Raw genomic sequence first — 17,279 nt, forward strand, 5'->3', positions numbered from 1 at the left:
GATAGTACTCACACTGCCTCAGATTTCTCATTTTCAAAAATGAAATAATATCCTCTATGTGATAGAACTGTAGAGATTAAAGTTTAAAATCTACACAAGAATACTACATAAAATTAAAGCACTCGTGACATTAACAAGTGTTCACATTTCCTGCATGAAATGTCATTCATTATAATTAAATCTGTCAAAGTGTGTAGAAAATTTCTAAATACAAATGATTAAGAAAAATTAGGGGCTTTTAAAAAACAGGGCCACTTGAAACTAAAATCTCTAATCTACCTTTACATAAAGTCAAATGCATATATTCAAAGTATTTCACTAGAGACTTCTACTGAGTTTTTTAGGTAGCCTTATGTTTGCAGTCCTGAATCTTTCTAACATTCTTTCTATGCAAGCCAGAGAAATGTGTCGCTTACAAAAGTTAGGTCAAAAGGTATTGCTTGCTGTACCATGTTTCAGCAAAGACATTCCTCAGTTTGAGTTACTAGCATGGTTACCCCTCCCGTCCCTACAAATCTGTGCTTCCTGTCTTCTCAGGAATGCCAGTACCCATCTCCCTATCAACAGCTGCAAAGCCTCCTGGCTCTGTAAGTCTTCAAGTCCTAGTAGTCTTCCTCCTCAGTGTCATTCCCTCACCCCCGATCCCTACTGCCATTCTCAGAGTTCACTCTCACTGCCTTCTGCCTTAAGTAAAAGAATCACCTCCCAACTAATTTCCTTTCTTCTAATTTCTCTGCTCTGGCAATCCATCCTATTCCTCACTACTAAATTAAATATCCTAAAATCCTGCTTTTGCTGTTCCCTGTTCAAAGACTTTCCCAAAAGTACAAAATCCTCACGCTGAAGTATAAGCAGAGCCCCGAGACTCAGTAATCAATCCCCAAAAAATCTAGAAATAGCCTTTACCGCCACAGGCAGATGACATACTACCACGGAAACCTGGCACAGAAGAGTGTTAACATTAAGTACACTGGGATCTAGGTCCATTCAAAATAGAGATGTAGATCATAAAGCTAAAAGAGGCTCAAAAGAGAGGCAAAGAGCTCAGACATTATTTTTATTTATTTAAGTGCACAATTAAGAGAATTAATACCTGAAACAAACAATAATAGGAAAGTGTTTCTCAAAAATTGGAGAGAACCTACCTGGTAAAGGCAGGCTGCTGTTCCAAGGAAAAATGCAACAATGTAATTAAAATCTTCACCATCACTCTGCAAAAAACAAAATTAAAAATTACTTTTCTCCTGGTGGAAGCCCATTTCCAAAAATAATCCATCGATACGGCAATGTTTATGCACAAATGGTCAAATTTTTATCAAAATGGCATATAAAAATTCTCAAGAGTCCTAAAAGTTCCAAGGAGTGTGAGGTACAGAGACTACCAGTCTTCCTCTATATTTTGGCCCATCAGTTTCATCTTACCCATGTGTGAAAGGTGAAATGAAAATGAAATCACTTATGTCAAAGGGTTTTAAAATGGTGTCAGAGGCCATCTCCTCTAGATTTACGCACGTCCTCACCTGATGAAACCATGAACTTTGAACTGGGCCAAACTACAAATATTCCAAGGACTCTGCCCGAACCCCTGCAATTTGCTACAGTAAGAGAATTTGCTTAGGGACAGCCTTAGCAACCAATTATATTCAGCCAAGATTAGTTTTCTGATGCCAACACCAAACAAAATTCTTTGTAAACAACACATACAAACATTCCTTTCTGTCTTCTTTAAACTCTTGATTTTGTACCCTAAAGGGACACAATTTGGGTTGCTACCCAATCTGTGCTCCCCAAGTTGCAATTCTGAGACCCCAAATAAATGCTCTTGTTTTATTTCAGCTCTGCCTCTTTTCTTAGTCAACCCAAGAAAAGATGTAAGCCAATGGGAAAGTTTCCACATAAAGTAAAAAACCTCTCTTCTCTACTGGAAAAACAACAACAACAACAACAACATAGAAAAATGTACAACACCCCAGTGGCCTATAAAGTCAGTCCTGCTCACTAGGATCACCACGTGACTTAAATAAATATTGACAAACCTTACTATAAGGTAAGTACATCATTGAATCGCCCAATAAAGTAATTTGACATGATTAAAAAAAAACAAAAACAAAAACTGAAGTTACTGTCCACTAGAGTGTGCTAAATCCCAATGAGAACAGTCACACAGGCTGTGCAAGAAAAACAGCCACCCAGAAGAAAAAGAGATACATCATACGCAGAATGTTTCTTTTCAAAGAAAACTAATGGAAAACTAACAGAAAACCCAAGTTTTTCTATTCTCTTTTGATTCTTCTTAAATATCTACATTAAATTTCTTTCAGTGTTTTACGAGGTAAAACATAAAGCCCAGGCAGGAGCATTACATTTGGCCCTTATTTTAGAAAAAATATCTTTACACAATGAAAATTTTCACAAGACATGGGAGTGTCTCTCATGACCATATCTTCATGAAATAATATAGAGAAAATTCCTTTTCCACTTGCTATTGGGCAACAGAACTGACCATAAGGCAGAGGGAGAGTTGCTTATCTTAGTGAGATGATCTTAAAATAGGAACCATTAATCTGTCTGGGATGCTTAGGTCTGTTCTACCTCAGAGGCGCAGAAGGTCACGAAACCTTTCTAACTTAAATAAATCTAAGACTTTAAGTTCTGCTTTTTTCTTAATCCTTTATTTTTTAAATGATTTTTTTTCTGATTATAAAAGCGTATGTTCATTGTACAGAATCCGGAAAACAGACTGTTACAAAGAAGAAATTCATATAGTCTATAATACCATAACCCTGGGATTATTACTAACCATTTCATGTATTTCCTTCCGATCTTTCTATACAAAAATATATGTACATTAAAAAAATGGAATACTTTTATATACTGCTTTTTAGTACTACACATTATATCATAAACACTTTCTCAAGATACTGAATATTCCTCAACCACATGATTTGTAGCGATTATATAACCTTTCACTGTGGGGATATACCATTGATTTAATTACCCTATAATTGGATATTGTTTTTTTCCCTTAATTTATAATATCTCTTTTTAACTCTCCTAATTGCCTTTGGAACACTTAAGAGCATGTTCCTGGAGTCAGTCAGACCTGGGTTCAAGTCTTTACTTACTATCTGTATGGTCTTGGACTATTTAACTTCAATTTCCTTTTTTAAAAAATAAAAGTTGTAGAGATTAAATAACATTTGCAAACACACAGAACGCTAACTGCACATAGTAAGTACTCATTCATTCACCAACTTCTCTCTCCCTGAGGTTACTGTCTGCATCATTTATCAGATAATTAGATTACCTTCTAGTATTGTTTAAACCTGTAGTATACTGGCCTTATCTTCTCAAGTAGACCCCAACCTTTCTTTTTTTTTTTAATTGAGGTATAAGTGACGTATAACATTATATCAGTTTCAGATGCACACCATAACAATTCTTTATTTGTATATATTGCAAAATGATCAGCACAATAAATCTAGTTACCCTGTCACCAAAGTTACAAAACTTTTTCTTGTGATGAGAACTTTTTAAGTTCTCTCTTAGCTATTTTCAATACACAACGCAATATTATTAACTATAATCACCATGTTGATGTTACATCCCCATAACTTATTTATTTTATCACTGGAAATTTGTACCTCTTGATCCCCTTCACCCATTTTGCCCACCCCCCCAATCCCACCACCCTAACCTTTCTTCAAGGCAGAAAATCAATCTTAACTACTTGCACGAAACTGCACATAGTAGGAATTCAACAAATGCATGCCAAGTTGAGTTGAGCTTAAAAAAATCTATTTCTACTTGCCAAAGATTGTCTATAAATATATTTTCCATTCAATAAATACTCATTAAACACTTAGGAGTCAGGTATTATATTACTAGACCTAGAATAGAAGACAACTAAATCCATATGAACTCAAGGAGCTTACTTTCTGATTAAGAAGACAGATATATTAACCAACAATTCCCATTCAAAGTGATAACTGATGGGACAGGTGTGTGTACAGGGTATAAAAGGAGACTACTGGAGACACATCTAATTCTGCCTGGAGAAAAAAAGAGTCAGAAAAGGTGTGCTCAAGGAAGTAAAGCTTAATCTGAGTCTTGAAGAATGAACTAGTGGAAAGGTAGAGAAGGCAGGGAGAGAATTCCAGGCAAAGGGAGTAGCACATACAATCTCAAATAGGAAAGAGCCTAGGACGACTCCAAGTCGTCTTGTTAAGGAAACATTTGAATGATACCATTCACTAAGTTGGGAATACAGGAGGAAAAGTAGGTTTAAGAGCAGAAAAAAATGAGTTCATTTTGGACGTGCTATTTTGGAGGGGCCAATGTGATATCCAAATAATTACATTTCATAGATTTTAAGTCAGCTTCAGGAAAGAGCTGGATCTAGAGATCCTACTTTAGTCATCTATTTAAACAGTTGCTAAATGAAGGCCTAGGACAATCAAACGTGAGTCTTAATTCTTGATTGGCTCCTAGAATGGAGAGAGAAAAAAAACTATAAAAGATATTTAGTCAATTGTAGAAATTTGAATATGAATTTTATATTAGATAATACTGCACTGATCTTAAAAATCTTTGGTGTAATAAAGGTATTGTGATTATGTAGGAGAATTCCTAGTCCTTAAGGCATACATACTGAATAATTTTGAAATAAACTGTCATGATACCTACAATTTTACTTTCACATGATGAAGGAAGGAAGGAAGGAAGGAAGGAAGGAAAGAAGGAAGGAAGGAAGGAAGGAAGGAAGGAAGGAAAGAAGGAAAGAAGGAAAGAAGGAAGGAAGGAAGGAAGGAAAGAAGGAAAGAAGGAAAGAAGGAAAGAAGGAAAGAAGGAAAGAAGGAAAGAAGGAAAGAAGGAAAGAAGGAAAGAAAGAAAGAAGGAAAGAAGGAAAGAAAGAAAGAAAGAAAGAAAGAAAGAAGGAAAGAAGGAAAGAAGGAAAGAAGGAAAGAAGGAAAGAAAGAAAGAAGGAAAGAAAGAAAGAAGGAAAGAAAGAAGGAAAGAAGGAAAGAAAGAAGGAAAGAAAGAAAAAGAACGGTAAGTAGGTATACAGGTGGGTGCTAATTATATTGTTTTTTTAAATCTTTCTGTAAGTTTGAATTCTTCCAAAACAAAATGCAGTGGGAGGAAAGGGGAATACAAATTTTTGTTTTAATGCTATGCAACCACTAAAATGAATGTAACAGATCTCCATACACTGATATAAAGTCATCTCCTACATATTGTCAGGTGGAAAAGATACAACTAAGTATGGAGTATACTGCCATTTATATAGAAACACTTTGAAAACAATTATGTAAGTAAATATATAAATTCATATGTACTAGCACATACACATTATCCCTCTAGGAGGATAACCCAGTGGTTGACTCTAGGGAAGAGAGATGGGAAAAGAATGACTTATTGTGACAATAGGCTTTGGAATTAGAGGTTTTGAAACTGTAGGCATGTGCACACTTTACTGTGTGAGGATGTGTGGGTATGTGCACAGATTAACTTCTTTTAAAAAGGCCATCATGAGGGCGCCTGGGTGGCTCAGTCGTTAAGCGGCTGCCTTCGGCTCAGGTCATGATCCCAGAGTCCTGGGATCGAGTCCCACATCGGGCTCCCTGCTCAGCGGGAAGCCTGCTTCTCCCTCTCCCACTCCCCCTGCTTGCGTTCCTGCTCTCACTGTCTCTGTCAAATAAATAAATAAATAAAATCTTAAAAAAAATAAAATAAAAGATAAAAAGGCCATCATGAAAATACCGAAAGAGAAGTTGAAAAGTTAAGAAGAATATAAAGCCAAGGGCAGAACTTTGGAGAATACCACTATTTAAAGGACAGGTGAAGCAAGGAAGTTTACCAAATAAACCGAGGAATAGGAAGACAAAGAAAAAAAATACAACAGGAGAAAATGGTTTCACGAAAATGAAGGGATAAGAGAATGTCAAGAAGAAAATGTAACAAACTATTAATAGTGATTTATTGGCTTCTAAGTTTTCGAAAATAAGTCTTTCTGAAATTAAAAAGAGTTACTTTTAAAAGAAAAAACTGAACAGCATGTGAGGTGAGGCAGAGAGGCCACATGAGACAAGGCCTCAAGAGTGGCGGCAGCATTTGGCAATCAGAAGGATACCAGGGAGCTTACTGGTCAGTATGTGAAAGAACTGAGAGCAGAAAAGAGGTCACAAGAGACTAAGAGAATAGAGGTAAGGGAGTGGGCACAAGAAACACAGTCTATTCTTTCAAAAAATGAGAAGGGAACACACATCAAGAGGCTGGTTTGTTTGTAAAGATCGGCAAACTGTGGCATGTTTATGAGCTAAGAGAGCCAGTAGAGAGGAAAATGACATGCAAGTGAGGGAACAGCTAGCGGTTGGGGGAAGGTGGGACAGAGGTTCAGAGTGGGGGACAGAAGTGAGTGTATGTGGTAAGGGATGAGGCAGGGGTGGAGTAGGGCTGGGAAGGAGGGGGCAGACATAAAGAGTTCAAATAAAAATTTTTAAAAACATCACTTTCACCTGTAGGGGAATGCTAGGATACCAATATATTGCTTTGAAAACTAACAGAGGGAAAGAATATTTTTTTTTAAAGGTGAGGATGAGGAGATAAGCAGAGGCTTTATATAATAGCTACACAATGTTTCAGATGATACCATTAAAATGTTTGTAATAATTGGGAAATATTCACTTTTTAATCTTAAGTGGAAAAAAGGGCACAAACCTATATAATGGATATGACATGTATACGTGTTTTTGTATATATGTATGTTTGTATGTATGTGCATATATATATATATATATATACAGAGAAAATTTGGAGATGATTTTTATTTTCTTTATACTTTTTCCCTCTATTCTTTAACAATGAGCACAGAATCAGGAAAAATACTTTTATTTCTTTTGAAAGCCAGCAAACAAGCACTGCATCTTACTATAGATATTATGCCACTAAATAAATCAAAAATTTCTGCTGAGCTTTAATAGGTAGAAACAAATATATGGGAAATAAAGAACTCAAGGAATAAAAGCAAGCTGATTACTTCTGCTTTGTAGTAGCCACTACAGACAACTTCAGAATCAGAGTCTTAGAACGCTAGTACTGAAGTGGTCCTTGAGGCTCTGTAGTCTAAAACCTGCATCTTGCAGAACAGGAAAATGAGATCCAAGAAGGTAAAATAACCCATCCAAGGTCACTAAGTTAGTTACTGGCAGATGCGACCCAGGCAGACTGAATTCCAGGCCAGCATTTCTACTCCTGTATCAGAGTCCTCAATTTTTTCCTAATGCACCACATGCAAATTATTTCTAGGGTGGTACCAAGCTTAATTAATATCATTGTCTCAAGGTTCATCGTTAAAGGAACACAGGCAATAGAAACCTAATGTGATAAAAGCTTATTTATTCATGAAGTGCCAATTCACAATAAACTTATTAACATCTCTAAACTCAGAACAAAGTTAGGAAATGAGTGAAAATAATCTAATTTACACATTACTGTGAACACCAAATCAAATTTACCAGCTTAAAATAAAACTGTACTCATCCTACACCTCCCCAGTTTGAACTTACATTCCAAAGAAATGCTTCAGTGCTATATATTTCAATAAATTCCTCGTTTTTACTCTAAGAGGCAGTTATTAATTTAGAAGAAACAAACGTGCTGAATCTTCAAACAATGTTAACAATATACAGGAATGTTGATTCATGCGGGTTCTCAAATTTAAATGTGCCTCAGGCACCAACTTACATACTAGAAGATAAATGTGGCAATCATTTTTTGCATTCAGGAGTTAAAATTCATGGCCTTAAAAAGGTAAACTTTAGTATCAATATACTGCTCACACTCAGCAAATAGAATACATATTTTCAGCTAGATCTGAAAATAAGATCCCCAAATAAATCCTTGGCTCTTCAATCAAGTATTAAAGAAATGCTGAGGCCACTTTCTCTGTGTACTGCCTTCCTGCCTCCTCTCTGACCACCATGATTTGAGTAACTCCACGATAGTTAACTTCCAAACAGGTTAAGTTTAAGTCCCATGTCCTGGAATCTGCACTTGAATCTACAAAGCACACCATCTCAAAAAGATCTTTTACTGACCAAAAATTATCTACAGTGACTCTAGGGATTATTTCTAACACAAAATACAATGATGAACCACAGAGAAGGCTGAGAGTATGTCTTAAATTCAATGGCTCTAGTGAGATTAAAAAGGACCCTTTTACCCAATACGAGTCATGAACAATAATAAAATAGATTCCAATGAGAGAAAATTAAAAGCAAGTCCCCAATTCTGTATATATTTCCAGGTTAACTTGGGCTGAAAGGATGTACTTGTTGAAGTTAATCTAATTTGTACCCCTAATTCTATCCTGTTTAAACTCTAAATTTATCACAGTGCCCTCCGCAATCTCGCATTCCTTTCTCTCCTTCTGTTTTTTTGTTTTTTTTTTAAGATTTTATTTACGTATATGAGACAGAGAGAATGAGAGAGAGAGAGAGAGAGCACATGAGAGGGGCGAGGGTCAGAGGGAGAAGCAGACTCCCTGCTGAGCAGGGAGCCCAATGCGGGACTCGGTCCAGGGACTCCAGGATCATGACCTGAGCCGAAGGCAGTCGCTTAACCAACTGAGCCACCCAGATGCCCCTCTCTCCTTCTGTTTGACTACTGTCCAGTCCATCCTTTAGGACACAGAATCCTTAGAAGATAGATATTTCCAACGCTACAGAGTGCTCCTTCATTACACAACAAGACATGGAAAAATATTTCCAAGCACCAGTAACTTACCAAAACATTTTTCCTCTATACTGATATAAAATTCCCAATGACTGGAGTAATAGGAATCTCTACTTTTAGTCCAATGAATTTCCAAAAGCAGTGATTCTCACTTAGGTGAGAAGATCAGAATTTGCTGGAAAATCTTTTTAAACCACCTATGAGTGACAAACTACCTGTGGACTAAATTCCTCCCAACTCTGTACTCTGTTTCCTTATTCCTTTCTCTGAGCATCCCTGTTTTAGAAACCTCAATTATTGATGAGTGTATGTGGAATATGTAAGGTGGCTACGACAGAACAAAGATTTAAAACAATCCTAAAGGAACCAAGTAACCAGGTGTCCATAGTTTCTAGACAGCTAAAAATCCCATATGGACCAATTTACAGTTCCTTGGATCAGATGAGAAGGAAACACTGTTGGAATAAATTTAGTCTAGGACAACAGTGAAAAAGAAAGAATTCTGTATCAACCATTAGAAAGACACATCTCAAAGATAAAAACATCCATTGAGTGCCCAAATTATAAATGATCTACTAATAAAAAAACAAACAAACTCTTTTTCCCTACTTGTAATTTACCCCATACTTCCTTCACACTCCAGCACCACAGTTTTAAGGAACCATGTAAAACAATCAAAAAACCTTGAAGCGTCTAGGGAAACTGTGGACTCTAAGACAGAGGCAGTAAGAAGCTACAAAAACCCAGGAAAAATGCTCAGGCTCCCTTTAACCCCTACAAAAATATTTACCTTTACTTTACTGAAATGTTACTTGAAAATCTCCTTATTAGGTTGGGTTAACCGAAGTTGTCCTTTTTTTCTTTAATGCTTAAATAATAGGTGCTAATACTCATTTTTATTACTTAAAATCTGAATAGTATATTCATATGGTTCAAAGAATAAAAATAATATACAAGGCATATACTGTGAAGAGTCTCATTCCTACCCTGCTTCCCATCTATCCAGTTCCTACTGCATTTTTTAGTCTCTTATTGTTCCAGAGTTTCTTTATGCAAATTAAAAGATATTACTATTTTCCCTGGCCATCTTTGGTGTGGGTATTTGGGGCTGAGTTGAGAGGGACTAGTGGGTGCAGGGTCAGGGGATCTCCACTGGCTTTCTCAAAATGGCCAGCATTCTCAGAGGGCACAAAATTGTACACCTGACCTACAACATGAATCACATTTCTAGACCCAGGTTCCACCCTGGCCAGGATACTGACATGCCCTCCCGGCCTGTGTGAAGGGGAAGGCTCAGCCCCTCCATGAGAAGAGAAAGCCAATCCACCATTTCCTAAGAGGTGGCTGGGTACAACAGGCTATACTTTAACTGCTAAGTGGAGCCACACCTCATGAAAAATCAAATCCCAGAGGCTGCTCCTCCCTTCCTGGTCTTTGTTTTAATGTTGGTGTGTGGTATGCATGTGTGTGTGTTTAAATTAATGGATTTTTATCTTTAGAGCAGGTTGACAGAAAATTAAGCAGAGTGTGTACTACAGAGAGTTCCCATATACCCAGCTCTTTCCCTGCTCAGACTTTCCTCATTATTAACATCTTACATTAATGTGATACATCTGTTACAGCTGATGAGCCAACAGTGACACATTATCACTAACTAAAGTCCATAGTCTACATTAGGGTTCACTCTTTGTGTTGTATGTTCTTTGGGTTTTGACAAATGTATAATGACATAACCACCATTACAGTAACATACTGAAGAGTTTCACAGCCCTAAAAACCCCGTGCCCCAACTATTCATCCCTTCCTACCTCCCTCCAAACCCCTGGCAACCACTGATTTTTTTTACTTACTGTCTCTATAGTTTTGCCTTTCCTAGGAGGTCATATAGTTGGAATCATTTAAGTATGTGGTTTTCTCAGACTTCTTCCATTAAGCAATGTGCATTTAAGGTTTAGCCATGCCTTTTTGTGGCTTGAGAGCTCATTTCTTTTTATTACTGAATAATACTCCATTGTACAGATGGCCAGTTTCTTTCACCTTTTGAAGGACATCTTAGCTGCTTCTGGTTTTTTTAAATTACAAGTAAAGCAGATATAAACATTCATGTGCAGGTTTTTGCGTGGACATAAGTTTTCTATTCATTTTAGGTAAATATACCTCGGATCATGATTGCTGGATCATACAGTAAGGCTATGCTTAGCTTTGTGAGACAGCCAAACTGTCCTCTAAAGTGACTGTACCATTTGGCACTCCCACCAGCAATGAATGAAGAGTTCGTATTGTTACATATCCTAACATTTGGTTTTGTCAGTGTTTTGGATTTTGCCATTCTAGGAGTTTAGTGGCATCTGATTGTTTTAATTTGCAATTCCTTAGTGACATATGATGTTGGACATCTTTTCATGTGCTTTTTTGTCACCTGTATATCTACTTTGGTGGGGTGTCTATTCCATTCTTTTGCCCAATTTTTAATTGCATTATATACTTTCTTGAGTTTTAAGAGTTCTCTGTATGTTTTGGACACATGCTCTTTGTCAGATGTGTTCTGTAAATACTTTCTTCTAGTCTGTGGCTTATCTTTTCATTCTCTTAATGTCCTTCACAGAACATAAGTTTTTAAACTTCCATGGATCATATTTTTGGCGTTGTATCTAAAAAGTCATCACCAAACCCAAGGTCATCTCGGTTTTCTCCTGTTATCTTTTATAAGTTTTATATCTTACATTTAGGTCTGTGATCCATTTTGAGTTAACTTTTTTTTTTAATTCATTTATTTCACACAGAGAGCGAGAGAGCACAAGCAGGGGGAACAGTAGAGGGAGAGGGAGAAGCAGGTTCCCTGCTTGGCAGGGAGCCCGATGAGGGGCTCAACCCCAGGACCCTGAGATCATGACCTGAGCTGAAGGCAGACGCTTAACCCTCCGAGTCACCCAGGCACCCCTTGAATTAACTTTTTGTAATTAAAGGTATAAAATCTGTGTCTGGATTTATTATTTTTTGCATGTGGATCTCTAGCTATTCCAGCACCATTTGTTGAAAAGATTATTCTTCCTCCACTGAATTGCTTTTGTTCCTTTGTCAAAGATCAGTTGACTATACTTGTATGGGTGTATTTCTGGGCTCTCTATTCTGTTCTATTGATCCATCCGTCTATTGTTTTGCCAATGTCACACTGTTTTAATTGTTACAGCTTAACAGTAAGTCTTGAAGGGGTGCCTGGGGGGCTCAGTTGGTTAAACACCTGCCTTCTGCTTGGGTCATGATCCCAGCCCGGCATAAGGCTCCTTGCTCAGCGGGGAGTCTGCTTCTCCCTCTCCCTCTGCCTGCCACTCCCCTGCTTGAATGCATGCTGTCAAATAAATAAAATCTTTAAAAAAAAAATAGTAAGTCTTGAAGTTGGTTAGTGTCAGTGCTTTGATTTCTTTTTCCTCAGTACTGTGTTGGCTATTCCAAGTCTTTTGCCTTTCCATATAGGATCATTTAGTCAATATCTACAAAATAATTTTCTGGGATTTTGTTTGGGGTTGTGTTGAATCTACAGATCAAGCTGGGAAGAACTAACATCTTAACAATACTGAGTCTTCCCACTCATGAACTTGGAATGTCTCTCCATTTATTTAAATCTTCTTTCTCTTATCAGAGTTTTACAGTTTTTCTCATATAGATCTTATTTACGTTTTGTTAGATTTATTCTTAAGTGCCTCATTTTTGGGGATGCCAATATAAATAATATATTGTTTTAATTTCAAATTTCAATTGTTCCTTGCTGATATAAAGTAATTGACTTTTATATATTAACTTTGGATCCTGTGACCGTGGTATAATCATTTATGAGTTCCAGGAATTTGTCAATTCTTTGGGATTTTCTACATAGACAATCAGAACATCTGTGAATAAAGACAGTTGTATTCCTTTTTTCCCAATCTGTATGCCTTCTGTTTTCTTGTCTTACTGCATTAACTAGGTTTCCCAGTACAATGTTGAATAGGAATGGTTAGAGGAGACATCCTTGTCTTGTTCCTGATCTTAGGGAGGAAGCATCTAGTTTCTCATCAAGTATGGTATTAACTGTAGGGTTTCTGCAGATGTTCTTTATCAAACTGAGGAAGCTCCCCTTTATTCCAAGTTTGTGGTGAGTTCATGAACAGGTACTGGATTTTGTCAAATGCTTTTTCTGCAGCCACAGACATGATCATATGATTTTTCTTCTTTAGCCTGTTGATGTGATGGATTACATTAACTGTTGAATGTTGCACCAGCCTTGCATACCTGGACTAAATCCCACTTGTCTGTGGTATATAATTCTTTTTATATATCGTTGGATTCAATTTGCTAATATCTTGTTTAAGAGTTTTCCATCTGTGTTCATGAGTTACACTGGTTTGTGATGTCTTTTTTATATGTCAACAGGCTGAGAAATCTCAGAGCCATCAGTCAGTTCCATGTAAGTGGTAATCAGTTTAATCAGATTATTGTTCTTCTAAAACCTAAACAACAACTGTGATGAGGCAAAGACGTTACTGTGCAGAGGGAAAACATGAAACACTCAGAAATCAAGGCAGGCATCAGCTAGCTGTAGCAGCTCAAAAGCATGAAAAGCTGTAGTTTATACTATTTTCCTTACTTTTGAAGTTGTGAATCAGAAGAAGAAGGAAAGAATCAGTCCAGGAAGATGAGGGATAAGATATCTGAGTGCCTGAAAGACACTATTTTCTTTAATAGGTTTTGTGAGATAAAACAGCCTTGTCAGATTTTTAACTTAAAAATAATGAGGGTCAAAGCCCCCAGCTCCACACTTAGACACTGTCTTCTGGGTCAGGGATGGTAAGGCTCTGTAACACAAAAACTTTTCTACCCAGATCTGCTCCCTCCCCTTATTTATCAATTTGATAATTTCAAACAACCTGAGAATTTTTTTTAACCACAGAAAACCATCTTCACAATTTTTGCAAACTCTAAATTATACCATTATTTAAAATACTTAAAAAATTCCATAAAGTTATTAAAATTAATTTTAAAAGGAAAATTTTATATCTCTATCATTAATCTTACCCAATACAGAAGCTACACATTAACATACACTAAAAACATAACTCCTAAAATTAAAAATGTTTATCCCTCTACCATCTAAAGTCATCTACTGTGCAACTAGTGGTAAACGTGCCTCATGCTTTGAGAAATAATCATCAAATTCAGCCTTCTCCTTCATTTTATAAGTAATGAAACTGAGGACCAGAAAGTAAAGTGAGCTATTTAAGGTCACAGAGCTAATCAGGAGCTGAGCTGGAGCCAAACCCCTCTCTCTTTCCTCCACAAACAAAAACCAACTCTTCACCCACCTACACTACTGTTCTTTCCACTTTTTAAAAAAAAGGAAGAGGATATCTTATTTATTAACTTTTCAGTCAGCTTTCTCCAAATTGCCTTTTTTTTTGGTAGGTTGTCTAACTGGCTCAAAACTGAACTCTTGCTGGAATAAAGCTGACCTGGCTAGAGAACAGGGACAGGAACACCAAGGGACAGTAGCCAGCTGTCCTGTGCCTGAAAGGGAAGAGGGGTTTTACCTCAGAGTCCAGGATGTTTGAAAAGAGAATTGAAAAGTCATGAGAAACCTACCCCTACCCACTCAAGGGATAGCTCAGCTGCCTGGAACCCGTGATGTCCTCTGCTATTGGCTTCATACAGCTGAGGACATTCGGAGGGTACTCAGAATGGTACTCTCAGAGTGTCCCCAAACTAACAAGCAATTTTAAAAAAGAATATAAGGTGTGTTAAGTGGGTTTTTAAGAATAGTATTCTGAGCTTAATGCTGACCAAAAACAGAGAACTAATTTACATGTGGAAGTATCAAAAAAAAAAAAAAAATTTTTTTTTTTTTTTTAGAGGGAGTAGAAACAAAGGTAAGGAAAGCTGTCCAGTCTGAAATGTGCTAAACTTTAAGAAAGGAAGTTTCAAAAAGTTTACAAAAAGAGAAAAATTTAGTATATTCTGATAGCCACAGTCTCTGGAAAAAACTTCACTGGAGAACAACATAGTTGTAATATCTGAAAAAAGTAGTGGTTTCAGGTAGCCACCAACAAAAAGGAGAAAGAACAGATAAAGTGGAAATACATAGAAGTAGGACAAAAACCTGCCCATAACTGCCCCCTTTTTCTTCCATTCCTCTCTGTCCACTCAGATCCTTTTAGGTCCAGCTCAGACCTTCTCCACAAAGCACCTTTCTCCTATGCTGACTTATATTGACTACTCCTCTTCCAAACTCTACATACTTGGCAATTATTCACATGCTGCTTTGCCCCCTCCCAATTCGACTCTAGGCTCTGAGACGGCAGCACTCATGTCAGACATACCTTGGTGTCCCCAGAGTACCTAATAAACTGTGCCTCTTGCAGAGTCGATAAACAAATACATGCTGAGTCAAAGAAGCCAACTAGAAATCATCATCTTAGAGGAAAGGGAAACTAGGGAAGGCATAAAGAATACAGAATCTGAACATGCACCACAAATTGTACTATACCCAAATCAATTCAAATCAACTGAGTTACAAGTAGAATCAACAGGCACAGTCACCTGAAATTGCAAAAATAGTACAGTACCTGCAAAAGACTTTCTATGGCATGAAAACCTCGAATTAAATTCAGAGCTCCACATAAAAGACTGAGGATAAATGCCACAATCCCTGACAGAGTTGCTGGTTCCAGTCGCTGGTGAGCTGGAAAAGAAATGGTTAGAAATGAACACCACTATTGCATGTCAATACTTAAACTTATGTAAAATGAAATTCCCTTCTCAATTTAAATGGGTCAAACACGGATTAATCTTCATAAAGTTATTTATTAAGATATTAGTAATTATTTTTTAAAAATGCAAAATGTCTGACAACATGATAGCTTCATTGCCCCGAACTCAAGTTCAATCAACTTCTTTTTCTCTACTTTTTAAAGAGACATCTAATGTACACTTGGGGTATACAGGCTAAGGAGTGCTCACATCTGGCAGTGAATCATGTAAAAAAAAAACCAAAAAACCTTACTGCCTAAATAGGTCTGCCATTTGCAAGGAGTTGCAAATATTTGCAAAGGTGACTTTGCCTGAAAGATCACTGCATAATTCCTACTTTTTCTGAAAATGCTTAGATAACATTTTTAAAAACAAACATAGCTTGCTTTTTTTAAGCAAAACTCTCCCTTATTTGGGTTCCAGGGCTATAAATATCATGGGATATAGGTGAAAGCTCCTGTATAATCACCAATCTGAACTTCACAATAGAAGAGTCTTATAGCTATGAAGTTCCTGATCTCTGAAAATCACTTGAGGACCACGACAAATGAAAAAACACTAGCTGAAGAAGTGACCACTTCCTCTTCACAAATGCATCTCCTTATCTGTCAAGGCTTCGCAGTGTAAGACATTTACTTATACAACAGTTTCACTTTATCATCATCTTGGGCTTAACAAAATTAACAACTGAGTCTAAATGAAAATAAAAAACTAAATACATAATTATCTAGACCTCAAAAAGAGACAGAAGGAAAGAGAGGACAACAGAACTACAGTTAAAATCACTGAAGTGTAAAAGCCCTAACAATGAAGTTAATGGGGTGGAACATTAATATAAGGAAAGGCTTAAATCTTTGCAACTTATATTCAGCCATTACAGCAGAAAAGCTTCCCTAAACAGTCACAGAAACACAAAACCCCACACATCACAAAAAAGTATTTGTTCCTCAAGTTCAGCAGAAAATGCTAAGATGGGAAACATTTTCTTTACTTTCTTCTGTGCCTAAGCTGATTGCTGGGTCTCTCAATCAATTTCCTTGAGATTTTAATACGAAAACAAAAAATTAAATATCTGTAAAGTATTAATACCAAGTTTTATGTCAGTAGGGGAAAAAAAACCCTCACAATTTAAAAATCTATCCAACTGGTCTACCAATTAGTCATGTTTTGTATCCCCTGTCCATCCCTCCCCATACCCTCTCAGTAGTAAGGGAAAACTGGCCTCTAATAAAAAAAGAAATCCTTAATATGGGCCTCGAGCATAAAACTACCTGACAACTAAACAGATTACATAAATCATACTTCTAAAGTATACAAGTTTACCTTACCAAAAAACCCAAATAATATTCTGTATTATAACTAAAAAATCTTAGCTGTTTATGGTCAAGTATGGCCATTCTTGAATGGGAAAATATTACCATTTTAATGTGCTGATCAATGTCTATTTAAGAAATAAATAATTGACTATATAAATTAACGTTTCTAATATTTATCTCTTGGCTTTAGAGCACTCTCCTTATAATTATAATATACCATTTATTATTAAAATTATTTCAAAATGACCAGAAATATTTTTAAAAGCATGAAAGCAAATGACAAGCCTCTTTTAACAAAGACAAGGCACGTATTATGCTGAAGGACAGGCTGGAGCTGTGCCAAAATCACTGTGGGAAAGAAATTCTCAAGTGGAGATTCACTCACTCCCACCCTATCTCCTTCCCTAGGACCAGTGGGAATGGTTACCAAAAGAAAACTCCATCTGC

General features: G+C 36.7%; 1 protein-coding gene across 3 annotated transcripts in view; it reads right to left on the bottom strand.

The window, feature by feature from the left end:
- SEC22A (SEC22 homolog A, vesicle trafficking protein) overlaps window positions 1-17,279 on the bottom strand; it is a 75,202-nt gene that overhangs the window by 10,775 nt on the left and 47,148 nt on the right. For all 3 annotated transcript variants that reach the window (XM_035000011.1, XM_035000012.1, XM_035000013.1), the window contains exons 5-6: window positions 15,333-15,448; window positions 1,146-1,211 (exon numbers count right to left, since the gene is read on the bottom strand). In XM_035000011.1, coding sequence (XP_034855902.1) covers window positions 1,146-1,211; window positions 15,333-15,448 — 182 coding nt within the window. The remainder of the gene's footprint in view (window positions 1-1,145; window positions 1,212-15,332; window positions 15,449-17,279) is intronic.

The sequence above is a fragment of the Mirounga leonina genome, unplaced genomic scaffold, assembly GCF_011800145.1.
Source record: "Mirounga leonina isolate KUSES-001 unplaced genomic scaffold, KU_Mleo_1.0 Mir_115, whole genome shotgun sequence".
Lineage (NCBI taxonomy): Eukaryota > Metazoa > Chordata > Mammalia > Carnivora > Phocidae > Mirounga > Mirounga leonina.